The sequence below is a fragment of the Carya illinoinensis genome, chromosome 6, assembly GCF_018687715.1.
Source record: "Carya illinoinensis cultivar Pawnee chromosome 6, C.illinoinensisPawnee_v1, whole genome shotgun sequence".
Taxonomy (NCBI): Eukaryota; Viridiplantae; Streptophyta; class Magnoliopsida; order Fagales; family Juglandaceae; genus Carya; species Carya illinoinensis.
In genome coordinates, this window is record NC_056757.1 from 8,253,777 (window position 1) to 8,274,228 (window position 20,452).

General features: G+C 34.0%; 2 protein-coding genes across 3 annotated transcripts; one reads left to right on the forward strand and one right to left on the reverse strand.

Moving 5' to 3' along the window:
- The first annotated feature begins 1,519 nt into the window (after positions 1-1,519).
- LOC122313389 (rab GTPase-activating protein 22-like) lies at positions 1,520-6,090 on the forward strand. 2 transcript variants are annotated; one of them, XM_043128341.1, is made up of 5 exons: positions 1,520-2,189; positions 2,936-3,071; positions 3,181-3,230; positions 4,312-4,365; positions 4,504-6,090. In XM_043128341.1, exons 1-5 carry the CDS (start codon positions 2,038-2,040, stop codon positions 5,747-5,749), a joined length of 1,638 nt encoding a protein of 545 aa, XP_042984275.1. In that variant the 5' UTR covers positions 1,520-2,037; the 3' UTR covers positions 5,750-6,090. The 2 variants fall into 2 exon arrangements, with proteins under 2 accessions (XP_042984275.1, XP_042984274.1); XM_043128340.1 differs by having other exon boundaries at positions 1,520-1,900.
- Positions 6,091-9,207: 3,117 nt separating this feature from the next.
- On the reverse strand, positions 9,208-12,990 carry LOC122312881 (cytochrome b5-like). Its single transcript, XM_043127549.1, has 4 exons — positions 12,837-12,990; positions 12,543-12,635; positions 9,779-9,845; positions 9,208-9,693 (listed from the first exon to the last, which is right to left on the reverse strand). The coding sequence occupies exons 2-4, from the start codon at positions 12,627-12,629 to the stop codon at positions 9,443-9,445; spliced, it is 405 nt and encodes a 134-aa protein (XP_042983483.1). The 5' UTR covers positions 12,630-12,635; positions 12,837-12,990; the 3' UTR covers positions 9,208-9,442.
- Positions 12,991-20,452: the final 7,462 nt, after the last annotated feature.

Here is a 20,452-nt window from a genome sequence, read left to right on the forward strand (position 1 = left end):
CCACGCGATTGTGTACATCTCCCGCCATAGTCGAGCTACGCACTGTCACTTTATGCGGTCGAGCCTATCTCCCTCTTGCCTCTCTAAGACGTGCCCCACTTCAAGCGATCGAACCCATCTCCTACCTAATCCCACACTCAGAAATATTTACTGCTTAACTCGAGGGGAATAGATAGTCAGGGATTGACTCTCAAAGTTTATTTCCTCACATATTTCTATGGACAACCTCTGTTGCATATTTTACCTTAAAGATTCTCAATATCTTTGTTGGAACAAATTGCCCTTAAGAATTGCGGGCAACTATGAGGGGGTGGTAAAATATCTAGGCCCAGCCCACTAGGCCACCACTAGGGAACAAGAGGGGAAACAGGAAGGTAAGGGAGAAGGGGATGTTAGAAGGCAAGAAGATGGTGTCAAGAAGTAAGGGGGTCAAACATGCCAACCGGATCATGCCTCATCACTGCAGGGGCACACGAAAAGAGGTATCAGATAAAAGGGGACGTCCATACAACTTCAAGGGGGTTCTGCTTCAACTTCTTCTTCAATCTCTCGAAAAGGAGCTCCAGCGAATGGGTGTTCTTCAGTAAACATATTCAAGATCTCTATTTTATAGTTAAAAATGAGAGATTATGAGAAACTATAATAAACATATTATAATGGATTTCTCCTACTCAAACACTTGTGGATGTAGGCATTATGCCGAATCACGTAAATCTCTGTGTTAATCTCTTTTTACTTTCTCTGCACTCATTTTCATTTCCATACTATGAATGTACACATCGACACTATACAGCAGCACCCGACCATTGCCAAGGACACCAGACCACACCAATAGAGGCTTGAATTGTCATAGCAGACTGCGAATGACTCTTTCTCTCATTTTGACCTTTTGTACGATTTTTTGAGCATCAATGTAACCGAATTCATCCTTTTCTAGTATGAGTAAAGGAATGCGAGGAGTATTTATATTCAATTAGAGAGATTCTACATTCATAAATAGATTTTATAAAAATAAACTCACAAATTGATATGACTTGATATAATATTTTAAATTTATTTTATAATAAAAGTAATTTTATAATTCAATATACCACATCAAACTATGTTGGTTTGTAAAATTAATTTTATGTAAATTTTTTTTTCATATTCAATTAAATGATAATTGTCAACACGGTTAGAAAACTCGAAATTTCAAAATTCTATAATTAGCAGTCAGTCTTTTATCAAATCCAAAGTAAAATTGACTTGCGGATGAAGTATTTATCCTATGAATAATTAGGTTGTTGTGTTGTATGCTTAATACTTTTTTATCTCTCAGTTTAGATAGTGGTCGGACGTAAACTCTAATTTAAAGTCAAGAATATACCTTAAAATTCAATCAAAATTTTAAAAAAAAGTTATCAAATGCACTAAAAATTAAAAGGACGAGATCAATTTATTTATTTACTACAATCGATCTCACCTACACGTGTGTATATACATTCGATGTACAAAAATTATATTGATCGAATATAATTTCTTTTTCGGTAGAGAGAATAGGGTGAAAGACGCGCTCTCTTTGAGAGCTGAGAGACACAAAAGGACTTCCACGGGAAGAAAGCAAAAGTTAAAAAAAGGAAAACCACGAAAAGCAGCTCCCTCTCCATCCGACTTCTGTAAATATCTCGAAAGTCCGGCAGCAGCAGCAGACGACGACGAAGAAGGGAGTCCCTGTGATTCGTACTTCCCCTCCTCCTTACATGTCCATCAACACTAACAACATCAGTCCCACCATCTCCGGCCGTGGACGCGGCGGCTGGGTTTTGTCCATGGCGCGGCTGGCGGCCACTGATTCGTCGGTGCTTTTCACGGCGCTGGCCGGCGTCGCCGTGCTAGTATTCATAGCTTTTACAGCTCGTAGGTAAAGTAATGCCCTAGTCCAAGAAAGAAATTTCTCTCTTTTTCTTCCAATCCAGTCAAGAAAAAATACCCCCAGTATAGCTGCGAAAACCTAGAGAACAGGGAAAAACAACTCGTACGAATTTAAGTGATAGATAGATGAAAGCTCTAAGACGTAGTCACACTTCATCGTCGTCGTCGTCTCCGAGTTCGAACTCGAATTCCTCTCCTTCTTCGTCGTGGGTTCATTTGCGTTCGGTTCTATTCATTGTTGCTTCTTCCTCACCAGCTTCTTGTTCTTCCTCCGATCGGTGAGTCCCTCTCTCTCCCTCTCCATTTAATTTCTTTGATTCACCTCAGATTTCTGCAGAGCTCACTAATTCGATTCAGATCTCGATCTTCGATTACTCCAAATCGTTTTTTCAGTACCAATCTTCAGTTCAATCTACTTGCTTTAGAGGGGGCTTTTGTTTCTGTTAAATTGCTCTTCTAGGTCCCTTGATAGACTTGCATGTGGTCCTGTTTAAGCTTAATTGACTCACACTTTTTTTTTATATTAGTTTTGCTAGTTGTTTGCTTCCTTCTTGGTTTGGAATGCAAAAATCGCTTAGGGGAAGTCCCATCGGAGTTCCAATGATCTGTTAATTTTTAAATCGTGAGTTCGAAGGATAAGATAACGTTTTCACATTCTGCCATAACATGAATGTTTTATTTGTGCAAGTGGGATTCTAGCACCGGGCAACTCTCTCCGTAGTTTATTGTCATATCTTCCCTAATTGACAGCTCTTTCGGTGATCTAGTTATTGATTACTAATTACAATATGGGAAATCAAAATGAACATATGATGCTGCCTTGATTACTAATTACAAGATAGTTTTGTATGGGAAATCAAAATGAACATATGATGCTGCCTTAATACTTTCATTCATATCCTTTTAAAATTTTGCAGATAGGACTCTCCTTCTAATTTATTTGAGATTATTTATTCATAAAAAAGAGATACACACATTTTTCAGGGATCTCTGGGATTAATCTTTCTCATTCTTTCATTTTCAGGGGTCGTCTCAAGTCACCATGGTCTCGCAGGAAAAGAAAACATGCCCTTTCGCCTCAGCGATGGAGAAGTTTCTTTACACCAGACGGGAAGCTCCGTGATGGTGGAGTTAAACTTTTAAAAAAAGTTCGCAGTGGAGTGAGTTACCATCCTCATCATTCAGTCTTTGCTACTCAAAAGTATAAGTTTTACATCATTATATGTTTTTGAGTTAATGGCTTATTTATCATCATAATTTCTGATGCAGGGTGTTGATCCAAGTATTAGGGCAGAAGTTTGGCCTTTCCTACTAGGAGTGTAAGCATGTTTAATCTCTCTCTCTCTCTCTCTCTCTCTCTCTCTCTCTCTCTCTCTCTCTTCCTTCCATGTGCATTTTAACCCCTGTCAGCCACATCTCCCTTCTGTAACTCTGTTCCTTGGTTTTTGTTTCCTCGGTGGTGCCTGATCTGAAGCAATTAGGTTGGCAAAGCTACTTTGGAGACTCGAAGACAAACTCCTCATTTCCTGAGCTACACTTTTGTTTCCCTTGGTTTTCAAAATTTTTCTGGTTCCTTATCCATATCAATTGGGTTACTGAAGTCACTTTGGACGCTAGATACTTTTTCATTTTTGTTTATATCAACAGTGGCAGTATGTTCAACTAGTTTGTGCAATCCTGGGTTTTTGGGTATTGACGTTTGGTTTAGGATTGAAAGTCTTGTATCTGCTGCAATAAAGTTAGAATTTTGAATTTCAAAACCTTCTTCTAAAGTATCATTGTAACTATTCCTAGTGCTGTACCTGTTAGTTAAAATATCGCTTTTGATCATATAGCTAGGGTTTTTTAGGGTGTTTTGGTTGCCTATTTTGTTTATATTTAAGCTATTGTGTGGTTAGGAACTTAGGATGAGATTTAATTGAAGGGTATTATAGTGTTAGAGGGATTGCAAGTTCAATCCTCTTATGAATGGAGGCTAAGACAGATTTATAAGCTTCAAATATGTAGCTTTGGGCATAAAAATTCTCTCAAGAACTTAGGGTTTGCTTAATGAAGCACCTTAGAAGAGTTAGCCATACTACATGAAAAATGAATTAATATCAGCAAGTTAAAACTTCAATAATATTCAATGTTACATTAATTTTTTTTTTTTTTCCCAAGCCTTCACGAATCCCTTTCAAAAAGCAGTTCAGAAACTATTGCCAAACACAATTCATTTCTTGAACATCATGTTGTTTCCAGGAATGTGTAACTAATCATCATTCAACCGTCTTCTTCCTATGTGGTGCATATGTTTAGATGTGCTCAGCTGGTTAACCATTTTCATATTTGCATTGCCTTCTGAATTTAGAGGGTTGTACCATCCCTATGTTGGTTGACAGAATTTCTTTCTTTCAACAGCTATGAATTGAAGAGTTCGAAAGAAGAAAGAGATAGTATAAGAACTCAGAAAAGGTATGTGCACAAACTATGTTCTAAAAGATTGAGTTATTAATTGTAACCATTATATATGTATGCGCACCTGCATGTGTGCGCGTTTTTTTTCCCTTATTGCCTGGCTCTAATCTCTACAGTGATTCTGTCTCAATGCAGAAAGGAATATGAGAAACTTCGTAGACTATGCAAGCGGCTGCTAAAACATAGCAAAGAGGGATTTAATTCGAATGAAATTGTAAGAATTAGTTGTGATGGGTACAGGGGGAGTCCTGTACGAGACACAGATTCTCCTGGCTCTGAAGATGTGGTTAGCGCCAGGGCATCCCTTTCTAGTGCGGAAACGAGCCCAGATATTGAATACTCAGACTACCACTCTAGTGCATTATTGGAGGGACAGGATGGTGCAAGACAAACCACAAATGCTGATGCCTGTACATTTGACACCGATTCATCATACTCAGACTCCTCTGAAGAACCTGAAGTCAGTCGGACTTTCCCCTCTATGGAAGGAACAGAAGAGAATGATCCTGACATGAGTTGCAAGGAGTTGTCTTCTCCCTCGAGGACAGAAGTCTCGTCAAAATATCGCAATGCCGAAGATTTTGCCTCTTGGCAGCGGATCATCCGCCTTGATGCTGTACGTGCCAATGCAGAATGGATGCCATACTCCCCATCTCAAGCTGCAATTTCGGAAGGTAGGGCACGCCACTCTGCTGAGGCTGTGGGGTTGAAGGATTATGATCATCTGGAACCCAGCAGGATCTTCCACGCTGCTCGACTGGTTGCTATTCTTGAAGCATATGCACTCTATGACCCTGAAATTGGCTACTGCCAGGGCATGAGTGATCTTCTTTCTCCAATAATTTCAGTGGTTACAGAGGATCACGAGGCATTCTGGTGCTTTGTGGGTTTCATGAGGAAGGCTCGGCATAATTTTAGGCTTGATGAGGCGGGAATCCGAAGGCAACTCAATACTGTTGCCAAGATTATTAAGTCTAAGGACTCTCATCTTTACAGGCACTTAGAAAAGCTCCAGGCTGAGGATTGTTTTTTCGTTTATAGAATGGTGGTGGTACTCTTTAGAAGGGAATTAACATTCGAACAGACTGTTTGCCTTTGGGAGGTAATGTGGGCAGACCAGGCAGCCATTAGGGCTGGGATTGGAAAGTCTGCATGGGGCAGGATCAGGCAGCAAGCCCCGCCCACAGAGGATTTGTTGCTTTATGCAATTGCAGCTTCTGTATTGCAAAGAAGGAAGTTGATTATTGAGAAGTATAGCAGTATGGACGAGATTTTAAGGGAATGTAATAGCATGGCCGGGCATCTTGATGTGTGGAAGCTCCTAGACGATGCGCACGACTTGGTGGTGACACTCCATGACAAGATTGAGACATCCTTCTGATGGCTTCGAAGTTTTTCTTTTATCTATATCTCTCTAGGATCTTGGTGATTCTTTACAGGATCGCAAATATTTGTAGGCACTGCATGGAACAAGCACCTGAGGTGCTATGTGTGGTCCGAGTGGGGAAGTTACATTTCTTGTTCTGCTACTGCTCACCGTTTTCTCTGTAACAACGGTCCTAGGAAATGATATCACAACAGCCAACAGGTAGGCAGGCAGGCTGGGACCTGTATTGTCAGTCAGTATACTATATTGGATGAGGAATATCGAAGGGTCCCTTCTATAATTATTATTATTAAAAACATTTGATCCATCAATCTTTGAATTTTGTCTTTTTGAGATTTGACGTGTCTTTTTTTAATTATTTATTTCAGAAATAACCATTTGTGTTATGGATTAGTGACATTAATCCCATTGACACTAGGGTTGGGTAACGGGCTACCCACCCACCCACAACCCTTCACAGCCATGGGGTCCCGGCCAGGCAGGCGGGATCATTGTTGCGCGGCTTCTTTCCTCTCAATCAATGTCTCACTTATCCCGCTCCCTCTGCCTTGTTCGAATCTCAACCTCGTGTATGCTCCCTCCTTACATATATGTATGTGGCATTCTCCTTAATGGCATTCTCTCCACTTTTCTGTTTTCTTTCGTGTTTTTGTTTTTTTAATCTGTATCTTATTTGTGAACCCCAATGGATTTATAGGTGAAATATTATTTAAAAAAAGAAGAGGGGGGGGGGGGGGGGGGGGGGGGGGGGGGGGTAATCATCCAGGCTAGGGTAGGGGCGGGGGGACATAGGTCCCCTACTTAGATGGTGACAACGAGGTCCGCCCGTTTAAGGTGAGTAGCATCCCTAATTATTACAAGTTTTGTCCACCCTAAAATACGAAGGCTAGCACATGAAAATTTATTTCTCTTTTATTTGCAAAAATGGAATCTAAAATTAAAAATTTGACGAAGTTATTTTTATTTAAAAATAAAATAAAATAAAAATAAAGCGGGGTACTGTACAGTAATTTTGGTTAGCTAATACAAATAAAAACATCTCATCTAGAGTTGTACCGTACAATAATTTTAGCTATCCAAATACAATATTTATTCTCTAAAGTTTTGAAAACATTCAGTTAAATTAATAGTAAATAAACATTAAAAATTGACATGAATTATTGCAATTTTGACACGGGTAGTTCATGAACAGTATACAATTCAGACATTATAAAATAGTGGAACTTATATTTTTTTCAAATTTTAAAAATTAAAAATTATCTTATCTCATCCCACTATCTAAATATATATTATTTTTACAAATTTTAATTTTATCTTAATTTAAAATTTTTTACTATTATTTAAAATATCTTTAACTCATTCTATCTAAATTATATATTCAAACGAGGCTAAGACCACCAAGTAGTCGTTGAGCGTGGGCATACTTGAGATGGTTGGATTCGGACTCGAATACCTAGGCCACCCCAAGTTAGTTGAGAGAAGGCCACTGTGGGAAGGCTTTAGCTTTTGCCATAAAGGTTGGTCGTATTTGGCCACTAGCTAAAGGTGGTCTAACGAGGAGGTGGGTTTCTTCAAAAATATTTTTCGATATTTTTTCCAAATAAAGAAAATTTTCACATTTCATGAGTTTTTCATTAATTAGGAATCATCTCAAGAAATATTATTTATCATCCTCATATTACACATACAATTAACAATTCTAACATGAACAGTAAAAATCAGCATGAACAATATATGAACAATACAATTATAACATGAATAGTACATAAACAATACAGAATTCGGTATAAAATAGTGGGATTCACATTTTTTTCAAATCTTAAAAATTAAAACTTATCTCATCTCATCATATCATTTAAATATATATTTTTTATAAATTATTTAATCTCAATTTAATTTAAAAATTTTTATTATTGTTTAAAATATCTCATCACATCTCATCTAAATTATATATCTAAACGAGACGAAAATCATAAGTAATGATTGACCGTAGGCAACCTTGAGATGGTTGGGTTCGGACTCGAATACCAAGGCCACCCAATGGTAGTTGAGAGAAGGCCACGGTGGGAAGGCTTTTGCTTTTGCGATAAAGGTTGGTCATATTTGACCACCTAGCCACTAGCTAAAGGTGGTATAATGAGGAGGTGGGCTTTTTCAAAAATATTTCTCCATTTTTTTTCTAACAAAGAAATTTTTCACGTCATGAGTTTTTTATTAACTAAGGATGATCTCAAAAAATATTACTTATCATTCTCCTATCATATATTAATATGTAATTTATTATTTTTATTATTCTATTTAAATATATTTATACATCAATATGTTTATTTAAATAAAAAGATAAAAATAAAAAATTACATATTAATATGTGTCGTATGGTGTAGGGGATGATAAGTATAATTTTTCTTTATCTTAATTAGCTTAAAGGTACGTAAGCTGCAATAAGTCAATCAGGTGAGAGATACGGGTCTTTTTTTGTAAAATTATTGTGCTTTTTAGTTTTTGTTCCAATTTTTTTAGCAGTGCTGAATCAACCAGGAGCCATCTCTCTAATCCTTTTGGAAACCGCTAAAATTCCAAAACAGCAAAGGCCAACCGAATCGTGGGGAGTGTTTTGTGCAGAGATAACTTGGTACTCTTGCCATATATAAGTATAGGGAGAGGTTGATCTCTTGACGGCTGGTTTGGTTTCAAACAGAAAACTGGAGCAAAGAAAAATACCTTATAGTTTTGTGAACAAAGCCACGTTCAAATTCCCAATCATCTGAATCAAGGGTATATAAGGAAAGAAGGGTTTAAATATGCAACCCCCAATAATCTCTTCCTAATCAATACTTGTAGCCAAGACTAGCTTAATTATTTTAATGCTGGAAAATCTGCTCAAATAATAATAACGGTAATATTTTGATGCTGCTCATCATTGGTCCTATTTCTTGTGTTGTGGACCTGCTTGTTTAGCTGGAAGCCATAATGGGGGTTTGCATCCTCCTCTCTCACCCCACCCCTCCTTTCCCTCAACCTATGGAGGATGCATTAGTAGCCAGAACAAGATTATTAGCTATGTTGTTAAAAAATCGATTCATTTAACTCATTAAACACACCATTAATATATAAGCAAAAGTATCTGTTTTGAATATTTTTAAACTGTTTTGAATCCCTTTTTTTTTTTTTTTGAGCTGAACTGTTTTGAATCCTTAAGAGCAAGTAGAATACACGTATATGCAAAATGAGCCCTAAAGAAGAAGCTCTTCTGTTTTCTTGCCGCACAGAATGCCATTCAATCCTATAAATTGAAAGTTTTCAATGGTTATCCTTTCGGTAAATAGGAGAATGATGCAAACAAAATGAACCAACCTTTCTCCTTATTATTCGTGGTTAGCAGGCTCATTTTTTATGCAGCATGTAAATCCCACGGGGCTGGAAAATTGAACTTGAATCCAACTGCTCAAGGATTGAAAACATCCATCCTGCTTATCATATCAGAAACAAAAATAGTTCATAAATCATTCACAAAACAAACGGAGACAGCCCAAACAATTTCAATGAACTAGCGTCCCATTCTGACACTGAAAAACATCACAGATAATTAAACTATAGCACCGGAAGCAGATGCCCCTTTTAATAGGTCAAAATGTAGACAAATGACTCGTGCTTCAAAAGGGCAAATTGTTCTTAGCAATGGACTATCTACTCTTTCTTGGTGAAGCTTCGGACAGCAAAGGCTAAACCCAAGATCAGGAGGGGGACGAGAAACTGTAGAATCTTGATCACAAACTCGGGGGTCTTATCAGGATTGTATGGAGCTTGCTGGGGTGGAATGTAAGTCTTTTTAGTCGGAACAGTGGATGCATCAATGTCACCAATGTAGTATTTGTCCATCATTTCTCTAGCTGAATCGCTGTGGCCAACGTCTTCAAAATCATTTGTTGCATCCTTCCCTACATTAAAGACAAATTATCTTTTATGGAATTTTATGAGGCTCGTGTCATTATTGCCTGTAAGAACGTAGCAGAGTAGCCTTACCTGTTGCAGATAGGAGGACTTCATCACCTCCAGGATGATCATCCATGAATGCAGTTACATCATAAACCTAATCAAAGTTTAAAAAAAAAATGTTTATCAATAAAATAACCATAATGAAACAAAAACTTGTGTTCAATAGAATAAACACCAAATAAAAATAAAAAAACTCATGCTTTCACTGTCAGTAGGTTTTCCTTTGACTTGAGTCCCAACCTGACTTCAGGTGGAATTAATGCACATAGATGTGTACTGTGATGGGCGTATGTAAAATGCTTTTTCATGGAATAGAAGCATGTAGTGTTCGTTTAGTTTCAAATTATGTAGCAATGATACAAGAAGGGAGAGCCGTTGTCTGGCTGGTCAAAACTTCTAGAACTCAATGCTCATCTCTAGGGATGCTCTTACTTACCAGCATTTAGCCATTGGCCCAGAGTCAGGCATATAGCACTGAATAAAATGCGGGGATTTGATAGGAATTGATCATAGATGGATCAAGTAAAGCTTTGCACTACAGACTACTGGCAAGCTTCTTATACCCATAAGACAGTGCTAAACCAACTGGAACATACAAGGCAGCACCCAAAAACATATCAACAAGGAGGAAAAATAAAAAGTAGAGCACATCTATAAAGACAGTCCTTACCCACAAGGATCCGCATGCAGTTACCGATATTGCTTCAGAGGTGTTCTCATGCTGTTAATTTTGATGAACTTATGTTTCGGATTTGATTTGACTGATTCACTCCCAGGAAACTTGTCTTGAAGTTTTGGAACCTAGGTTCTTTTTTGGTCAGTTATTTGTTGTGGGCATGGTTGGTTTTGATTGAGTTGGACTTTTTAGTTGGTTTTTGCGAGTAGCTGCTTGTGTTTAGTCTCACCCTTGAATTGTCTAAGCAAACCCACTTCTTGTTCTTTTCTTTTTTGTTTTGGGTGTTGTGATTTGATTGCTTCTCTTAAAGTATTCTAGCTGAAATTTTGGGAGCCCAGGTTTCTAATGATGAAATTATTCCATTTGTTTTTTCACAGATTATATACATGGACTAAAATAGAGCACAGCCCCTCCTCCAGGCACAACAAACCGCCAAGCCGCACCATCCTCCTTCAAACGCCACCAAATTGAGCCGAGAGGGAAGAAACAAACCACCACCAGCCCTACTGCACTTCACCTCACAGCCTGGTACAAATCCGACAAACGTTAAGTGCTTTCTGCCCTATTTTCCTTTGCTCCAGCCTCCGCCATTCCCATCGTCAACCATTGCCCAACTCCAACCCATATCTCCTCGCAGTAGGCATTGGTGCACTATTTTCCTTTGCTCTCTGCCCTATGGGCAAAACCTGGTTTGGTGGGATAGGCATTGGTGCACTGGTGGTGGTTTAGTGAGAGCTTGGGATAGGCACATTTTGGGCTTAGGCTTTGTTAGGATCTTTTTTCTAGATGGGCTTTATGTTCATTTTTTCCTTGCATCTTTTTCTGCACCCCAACTAGGTGTTTCTTTTATATACATAATACATCCAGTGTACTTGGCTATGCCTATTGGTATTAATAAATTTTTACTTATAAAAAAAGGTAAAAAATAAAATTTACATCGTTTTTTTTATTGGCACTGGGTGTTTAGGAACAATGTCCCAACTAATCCCGAGGTTGCACAGGCCCTCGACAAAAAGTCTCCCGCAAATGCAAGTCGGGTAATTCAAGAGAAAAGTCCCCCAATCCGATGACCCCTAGAGATTGTTCGCACCTAAAGAGATTTGAACCTTAGACTTGGAAGAAGCATACCCCTAAGCTCAAGGCCTTTACCACTTGAGCCAACCCATAGGGGTTATAACATTTACACTGTTATGATTGGGAGTGAGGTACTCCTTACAAGATTGCATAGCTAGGTACTCCTTACGTAGCCAAAGCCTCAAATTGAACTCATTAAGTGGATGGGAAATAAAGAACCCAACCATTGACATGTTGTCAGGATAATTTTCTTAGGGAACATTTGTAGGTTGCTCTTTTTTGTTTCATGTTTTGTGCTATACAAAGTATATTGGACGGTTATTTTTTTGACTTCATGATTTAAAAATCCCTTTGGACATGTCTTTTTTGCTATAGTTTATGTTAACATCTGAAATTTTTGAAGGTACCATCATTGCCTTGAAACATGAATTTAAAGACTTGTATTGAATAAAATTTTTATATTACCAATATTTGAATGCAGCAACGATCCAGTATATGAATACATCAACCATCAAATGCATTTTCTTTGATTACCCTTACAGAGACCAGGACAAAAAAAAGTGGGAAATTAAATTAAAACTAAAAAACTGGTCAACATCAATATGTGGGCTACATCAATCATCTAAAAGCAGTTTTTTGTTTTGATAACAAACGAGCGCAATAACTTCAAAGCATTTCAGACATGTACACCTAAACAAGTTTTTAGTCAAGCAGTTTGAACGTGACCCCAAAAAACAAAGAGATCCCAGTCCTTCCATAACGTACGATACCATCCATGATATTGCATGAAAGTATTAGCAACAGGTACAAACATATTAGTAAGATTTCCTATACTAAATGACCAACTGAAATAATACCGTGTATGCAACCACACATAATACAGCTGTATGTATAGTCCTTAACAAAAATTCCAGCAACGAAAAGTGTTCTGTTTTCGTTCAATTTTCTCCCTTTTTTCCCGGCAATTAAACAGATAGCCATTGAATCAATCCAGAAACAAGAGAATAAAAATACAAAAAAATAAGTCAAGAAAGATCTGACCTTCCCAGATATAATAAGCCAACAATCTTTGGTCGTGTTGTGCTTTTCCACTTCTTCAAAATGGTGAACCTTACGATCGGAAGCCATTTTTCACTGAAACCAGCGACACAAACACTAAAATTCAAAAACCCATAAGTGGGAGAGAATTAAATGACCCAATCACAAAAGCACCCACAGGCCACAGAGGCTAAATATTGAAATTTAAGCAGCAAAATATTGAAAATTTACAAACAAAAAAAAGAGATCCGGAACGATTCTAATCTGAGATCAAAGAAAATAGTCAATCTTCCTTACCGACCACAGAGGCGGCTTTGAGAGATACAAGGCTGAGGCAGCTGTTCTCTTAGTTATTGTCGAAGTCTGGGAATACGACGGAAAGGCCGAGGAGGGTCCAAGAAATTTATAGGGGTAAATCTTCAAGGAAGCCAAAATGCCCTTCCTGTTAGAGTTAATTACAAAAGAGTAATGCTAAGTAAATGACTCTAAAGGTACTGTTTAGTCACAAAGAATTCTCATCTTAAATTTAAAATTCTCATTTCATCATTATAATTTTTTTAAATTTTTATAAAAAATATAATAAACAATTCAACATTTTTCCTACTTTTTTAAATTTCAAAATAATAATAATATTAAAATATAATATTTTAATATTTAATCTTAAAACTTAAAATTCTCATTTAAAAAATCTCAGTGATCAAGCAGAACCTATAGACAAGTTCTTTACGAATCCTTAGTAAAATGGTGGGTCTTTTTCTTAAAAAAAAAAAAAATTAGTTGTAAGTGTTATTGTGTATTAATATTTTTCTCAAAAAAAAAAGTATAATTGTGTATTAATATATGTATTAATTTAATGTGATTAATTAAAAAGTAAATTTTATTAAAAATAATGTTAATTTAAATTTTGAATATGAATGAATCAATATTGATACGTAAATTAGTACATAATTTTACTTGTACGTAACAAAACTTTATATTTTATTGAAATAAGGTCTACTTGTATACAATGACTTATATAGAACTCATCTATTTGAAATTTTTACAAATTATTTTTTATTAAAAATTTCTCAATGCTGCGCTTGGAATTCTGGTGAGTGAGTGTGCCTGAATAATTCAACAAAAATAATTTCTTGACTCCATGATTTTAAGAAAAATGTTTTAATTATAAAAGAATTTTATGATAAATTTACGTTAGATATTTTTATTATAAGACAAATTTAACATATTATATAAAAACTTATCAATTTGTAAATTTATTTTTATGAATTTCTTTATAATTATAGATAGTAAGGCTCGAAAAATTGAAATCAGGTAAGGACCAATTCAATTAAACGGGTGATTCATGATATGGGTGAAAACCGACATATCGGTTTCGGTTTTGGACAAAAACCGAGACCGAACCGATGGGGTGAAACTGATGAAAATCTCGACCGAAACCGGCCAGAGAAGGGGGAGGAAACTGTCGTCCTCGGTCTCGGCGTAACTACGGTCGGTTCTTCGGCGTCGTCGGTGGCTGTGTGCGTCGTGAGAGAGAGCGAGAGACCACGGTGAAGCCGCGAGATTTTTGAGAGAGAGATATATATATGACGCCGCGAGGTGAGCTTAGAGAGAGAGAGAGGGAGCTGGCGACGGAGGTGGCCTTGCGTGGCTGCGTTGTGTGTGCCTTGAGAGAGAGAGAGAGAGAGGAGCAGCGGCTGGTGAGAGAGAGAGATACGAAGAAGAAGAAGAAGAAGACGAAGGGAAGAGGAACGGCGCTGTGTTAACCCTAGAGTTAAAATGGCGCCGTTCGTTTAAATTTTTTTTCCAATACTAAGCCATAAAACGACGTTGTTTCACTTCAGTTTTGAGTGAAACGGCGCCGTTTAGATAAGTATATTTTAAAAAAATATATAAATATAAATAGTCGGCCGGTTCAGCAGTTTTTAGGAGGGTGAACCGCTGCCGAACCGACCGACATCGGTTTTACATAAATAGCACTGACAGCCGACCGGTTCCCTGCCGGTTTCGGGCGGTTTCGTGCGGTGGCGGTCGGTTGGCATCGGTGACAGTCTGCGGCGTCGGTTCCTGTACATCCCTAATTCATGACAATGTTAAATCGGATATTTCAATATTTATAAAAAAAAAAAAAAGTACTAAAGATTATATTTAATGCAATTCAAGTATTTTATATCATTTTTAAAAGAGTATAAAATATAAATTTACGAATTAGTTTCGATAAAAATATTATATGAATCTAAATAGTTTCAATAAATATATCATTTATATATTTGACCTCAATATAAAGACTTTTTTGCCTCATATATGAAAAATATAAAGACTATTAAGTCATAAACACATGGCAAATGTAATATTTTATTTACAAACATAAATTTAATATAAAATACTCATTTATCCCCTTAAATTTTGGTTCATCTAAAAATAAATAAAGAACTATATGTTTTATCTTTTAATTTTCAGTAATTCTTATTGAATAAAATGATGAAAAAGTTAAACATATGTTTAGCTCTATCATATTTTTGTACAAAAAACTTAAAAGAAAAACTTAGTTATTCGACAGCTTAAAATAAATACAGTTTTGAATTTGTTAGAATATGTTTAAATCGGTCTAAAATCGGCTTGAATAGTTTGATTAAAGCATTTTAGTAAACAATTCAAAATGTTTACTAAAATCGATTCGATTTCTTACCAACTCAATTTGAGTCAGCCTAACTGAATCTTTTTATTATTATTAGCATTGAGTTATAGTACTTGTCTTTTAAGAATATGAATTTAAAATTTTACAAAATTCTCTAATGAGATAGGGTTGGAAGAGACAAAGAATAGCGGCAATTACATACAATTAATTGTGGGTAGGTAGCAAAAAATGGTAATTGTGTACTATAATGTTATTATAGTTGTAATTTGTGTACTATAATGTTATTATAGTTATATTAATTCGAATAGTATATACATTTTCCACCATATAAAAGTCAACTTGTCAATTGTTTAAAGTTTCGTGTGTTCCACGTTTTATTTTAAAGCATTTTATTTGATGGGAAATATAAAAATTTTTGTACGGTTTGTCTTTAACATCCAAAAGTATTGAAATATGATAGATATGTTCATTTTTAAGTGGGGGTGTAATCGGTCCTGTTTGGTCCGGTTTATGATAAAATCTAGGATCGAACTAGTAGGTATCGGTTTTGTATTTTTCAAAACTAATTACGCACCGATTTTCCTCCTAAACCGGTATTCCAGTTTTACCGGTTTCCAGTCTAGTTTGATCCGGTTTTCCAGTTTTAATAAAATACAAATTTGTCATAAAAAATTCTGTTTAAAAAAAATTGATTTAAAAAATTCTGTTTTATTAAAAATCTATTACCATTTACAAAAATCGGCTTTACAAAAAAATTCTGCTATGTAAAAAATTTCTACTATCAAAAATCTGCTTTATAAAAAAAATCTACTATGTAAAAAAATTCTAATATAAAAAATTTGTTTTATAAAAAAAATCTGTTATATAAACAAAATTCTGCTATATAAAAAACTGCTATAAAACAAAAACTAAAATAAGAAATTTAGTGTAAAAAAAAAATCTGCTATAATCCTATATTAGACGATTAGTATTAGTATATATAGTTATAGCTATATAATATATTAGACAATATAATAGTATTAATATTAGACTATTAGTATAGCTATATATTAATATTAGTTTTGATGATTTAGTATAATTATATTAGTATGAGTATAACTATAATTTATATTAGAATATTAGTATTAGTATATATGTAATTATTTTTTATGTGATTAAAAATTATATATAATATAAAACATATTATATATAATATTAATATATAAATAGTACCGGTTCGGTCCAGTCCAAAACGAACCGGAATCGAAACCGAACCGGTTCTGGCCGGTTTTTCATTTATGAAAACTGGTTCCGGACCGAACCGGTCCGAGCCGGTTTTCCGGTTTGCCTGGTTTTTTTTACACCCCTATTTTTAAGATATAAAGTATTTATTATGTCTACTCAAAAGTGTTCATAAATCTAGAAAAGGATGCTGAAATATAAGATGGTATAGAAAATGAGTTTTGTTATGTATAAGTAAACTCGCATATTAATCTATATATTAATATTAATTTTTTATATTTAAAATTTAAATTAGTACTGTTTTTAATAAAATTTATTTTTTGATCAATCACAATAAATTAGTATACATATTAGTACGTAATTATACTTATAATTAAATTTTTCCATAAAAAATTGGGTGTTTTTCTATAAAATTATAAAGAAGAAAAAAGCAAGAGGTTATAGGGACTCAAGCAGGTTTGGGGGGTAAAGAAATCTCATCTCAAACTCAAAATTCTCATCTCATCATTACAATTTTTTCAAATATTAAAACAATAATAATACTAAAAATAATATTTTAAACTCTCATCTCAAACTCAAAATCCTCGTCTCTACCCTCAAATCTCTCATATGTAGCAGGATGGATGATTTGACAAGAAAAGTCACAAATTATGAAAATATATGTTTGGGTTTATGAAATTTTTTTAAATTAAAAAATAGATATCTACCATATCTATAATAAGCAACAATGCAGGAGAAAATCGGGGATGGTTTTAATTAGTTTTAGACATTTTTTTTCCTGATTTTGCCCTGGTTGGTTTCCTAAATTGCATCCTGTTGTTTGTCTTTGGTTCTTTTTGTCGGCTCAGGTTTTGGTCTTTTTACACAATTTCATTTTGTTTGTTGAAATTTCTACAGCTTTGTAAAATAAAATCTCAAATACAAAAAAGGCTGCACGTGTTTATGCTAGATTTATAAAATTTGCCACATAGTGAAGGAAATCTGATGACAAGATTACAAAATGGGGTATACGTGTGTTTAAATTCGATGACACACGTTGAATAGAAAAGATAGATTCATGTATTTTGATACAAAGGTAAATCAAATTAACATGATATAAATCTTGACTTGTCTGAAGCTTGTATTAGGTTTACTTTAATTTGTATAAATCTCATTTTTTTTGTTCATTGTGGATTGATATGTAACCAAGTAAGATCTAATTTACTATCATATATATATATATATATATATTACATTTCATAATTATATTTATTAATCTGTTTTTTCTTATTACATATTTTTACAAAAGAAAAAAAAATATTTTTCAGAATATTTCTCTATTTTTGCAAATAGGCACGTGCAATGCACGTGTGTGCCTTTACTAGTGTATATATATATATAGATAGATTTTTCAAGACTTGGGATTAAGCTTTTGAGTTTCTAAATACACATTTTCCAGCTACTTCAAGGGTTTAATGGTTTTGTATTTTGTGGGGGAAGGGCATTATTAAAAGAAAATTTAATTAGAAAATAGATTAGCATAACATAAAGTCGTATAAGATTTTAAATTCTTTCTGTGATTTTTTTATAGTAAAAATAGTATTTCTTTTTTTAGTTTAATCTGAGTAAATGTGGGATCACTTTTACCTAAATGACTTGTTACAGCTACAGAGAAAGGCCATTGAACAGTCTATTTTTATTTTTTTATATCTTTAAATATTTTTTTAAAAAAAATTTATTCAAAATTATTAAAAAAATACTTTCTTAATTTCTAAATTAAAAATATATATATATTAAAAAAAGAATAGGTGGCCACCATTTGTGGCTTTTCTGATAAAGCATTATCCTTACCTAAATACGACCCACCAAATTTCTCTCCCTGTGAAAAGTGGGTAAAGTCAAGCTTGCTTTCCTTGAAAATGAAAATAAATAAATAAATAGTCACATCTCATGCCTTGAAAGTCACAAAGCTAAACGTACTTTAATCTTTTGTTTTTTCTGTTTATTTTAGGCAAATAGAAAGGAAACTGAAAAGAAACAAACAAAATAAAAAAGGAAAAATAATAAAGAAAAAAACAAAAGAAAGAAAAGCTCAGAAGGGTCCAAACTGGTCTAAATTTCCACTCCTCTTTCTCAAGTCTACTATTCTCTGTTTGTGCATACAAGTTATATGCAGACTTGATGGTGAAGGTCCCTTCCAATTTGAGTTCATGTTCACTTGCTATTATTAACGCTCGGGCATGTTTGGCAACCATAAAATTTTCAAATTTTTGTAATATTTCTGAACTGTTCCTGTAACTTCATTCTCAAACACAAAAATGTTCATATTTCAATTTATTTATTTATTTTTTATATAATCATTATTTAATAATTACTTAAAACAAAAATCAATACAATTTTAAATGATAAAATTTGATTTATAATATTTAAAATTTATCTTTAAAATTAAATTATACTACATAAATAATACGTAAAATAAAGACCTTAAAATAACATTACTCATATATATTCTTGATATGCAAACATCAACTTGAATCGATTATTAAACAAGTCTAAATTCAATTTCAATCTTTCAAGTTTCAAGCCTAGGAGAAAATAAAAATATCATCAGCACGCGTTTATTGACTGCACTGTCTTTTAAAGTCGTACAATCTTAAAAATAAGAGTTCAGCAATCCAACTCTTACTAATGGTTGTAACTGCTAGTTCATTCTCATTTTAAAAAAAAAAACTTTTAAAAAATACAAATTCATAGATAATAATTTTTTTTAACATTAAAAAAATATACTAACAATCAAACTCAAAAAGCATACTAGCATTTCCTTTAAAAAAAAAAAGAAGGGTGGTGTTACTCTACCCCGCCTAGAATGGCCCCCACTATGCCTCCTAGAGCAATTTTTTTTATTTTTTATTTGAAGGACCCTTCTACTTTGCCGGCGATGCTGCCGAGCTTTTACCCTTGGGTGTGCCTATTAGTATAATATGATTTTTTTAAAAAAAATTATTTTTTTAATAAAAAAATACACTAATTCATTAATGATATTTTTTTAATAAAAAAAATACACTAATTCATTAATGATATTTTTTTAATAAATAAAATACACTAATGATCAAATCCAACAACAAACTATAATTTTCCATTTTTAAAATATTAAAAAAAATAGAAAATACGAAAAACAAACACTTTTAAGTGAGGGAACATTGGGGGCAAACTAGCATTTAAGAAACAAATAGAGAAATGCCACTCTCATCGAGAGTAGCTCCCAAAAAAGCCATCAACTAGTGTGTTTTTTAGCTTAATAGTTAAGCAAGTGTTTTTTAACAACTTTATAACTTTTAATAAATGTTTAAAAGATTTAAAATATATATTTTACAAAAAAAAAAAAAAAAAGCAAAAAAAATTTACAACAATCGGCTGGAATTCTTTTTGAAACTTTTTGCAACAAGGGCAAAGTGTGGCAAACTAAGGCCTCATTTAATTATACAATACAAATTATCTCATCTTATTTAATCATTATAATTTTTTCAAACTCCCACAAAAATATAACAAACAATTCAACTTTTTCAATCTCAAAATAAAAATTATATTAAAAAATTATATTTTAATAATATTTGATTTAATTTTTAACTTTCATTTAATCTTATCAAATCTGTATCACCCCATGAGATCTCACTATTGAAGATTTGTCTCGGGCTCATTTTAAGTTTTCAGGTAGGGCTGCGATCGAGTTGAGTTTGAGCAAACAATGCCCAATCAAACTCGACTCAATTATTAAGAATTCAGGCTCGAGCTCGAGTCGATTATTAAAATAACTTATCAATCTTCATTAGAATTCAAATCTGAATCCAGATTTTTCCATGCAAGTACAACTTTAAAATGTTTGAAATCACCAAATCTAACTTAATTCAAGTATTTGGACCATCATGTTGCAACTTGAACAACTAAAATATAAGTGTCTTACATATAAGTTATGTAAATATCTTTCATGGCATACAAAAACACACATGCATACCTATATTTATAAGGATTTCATACCCATAACTAAGGATTAAGGCTAAATCTATCTCATTGACAAGAT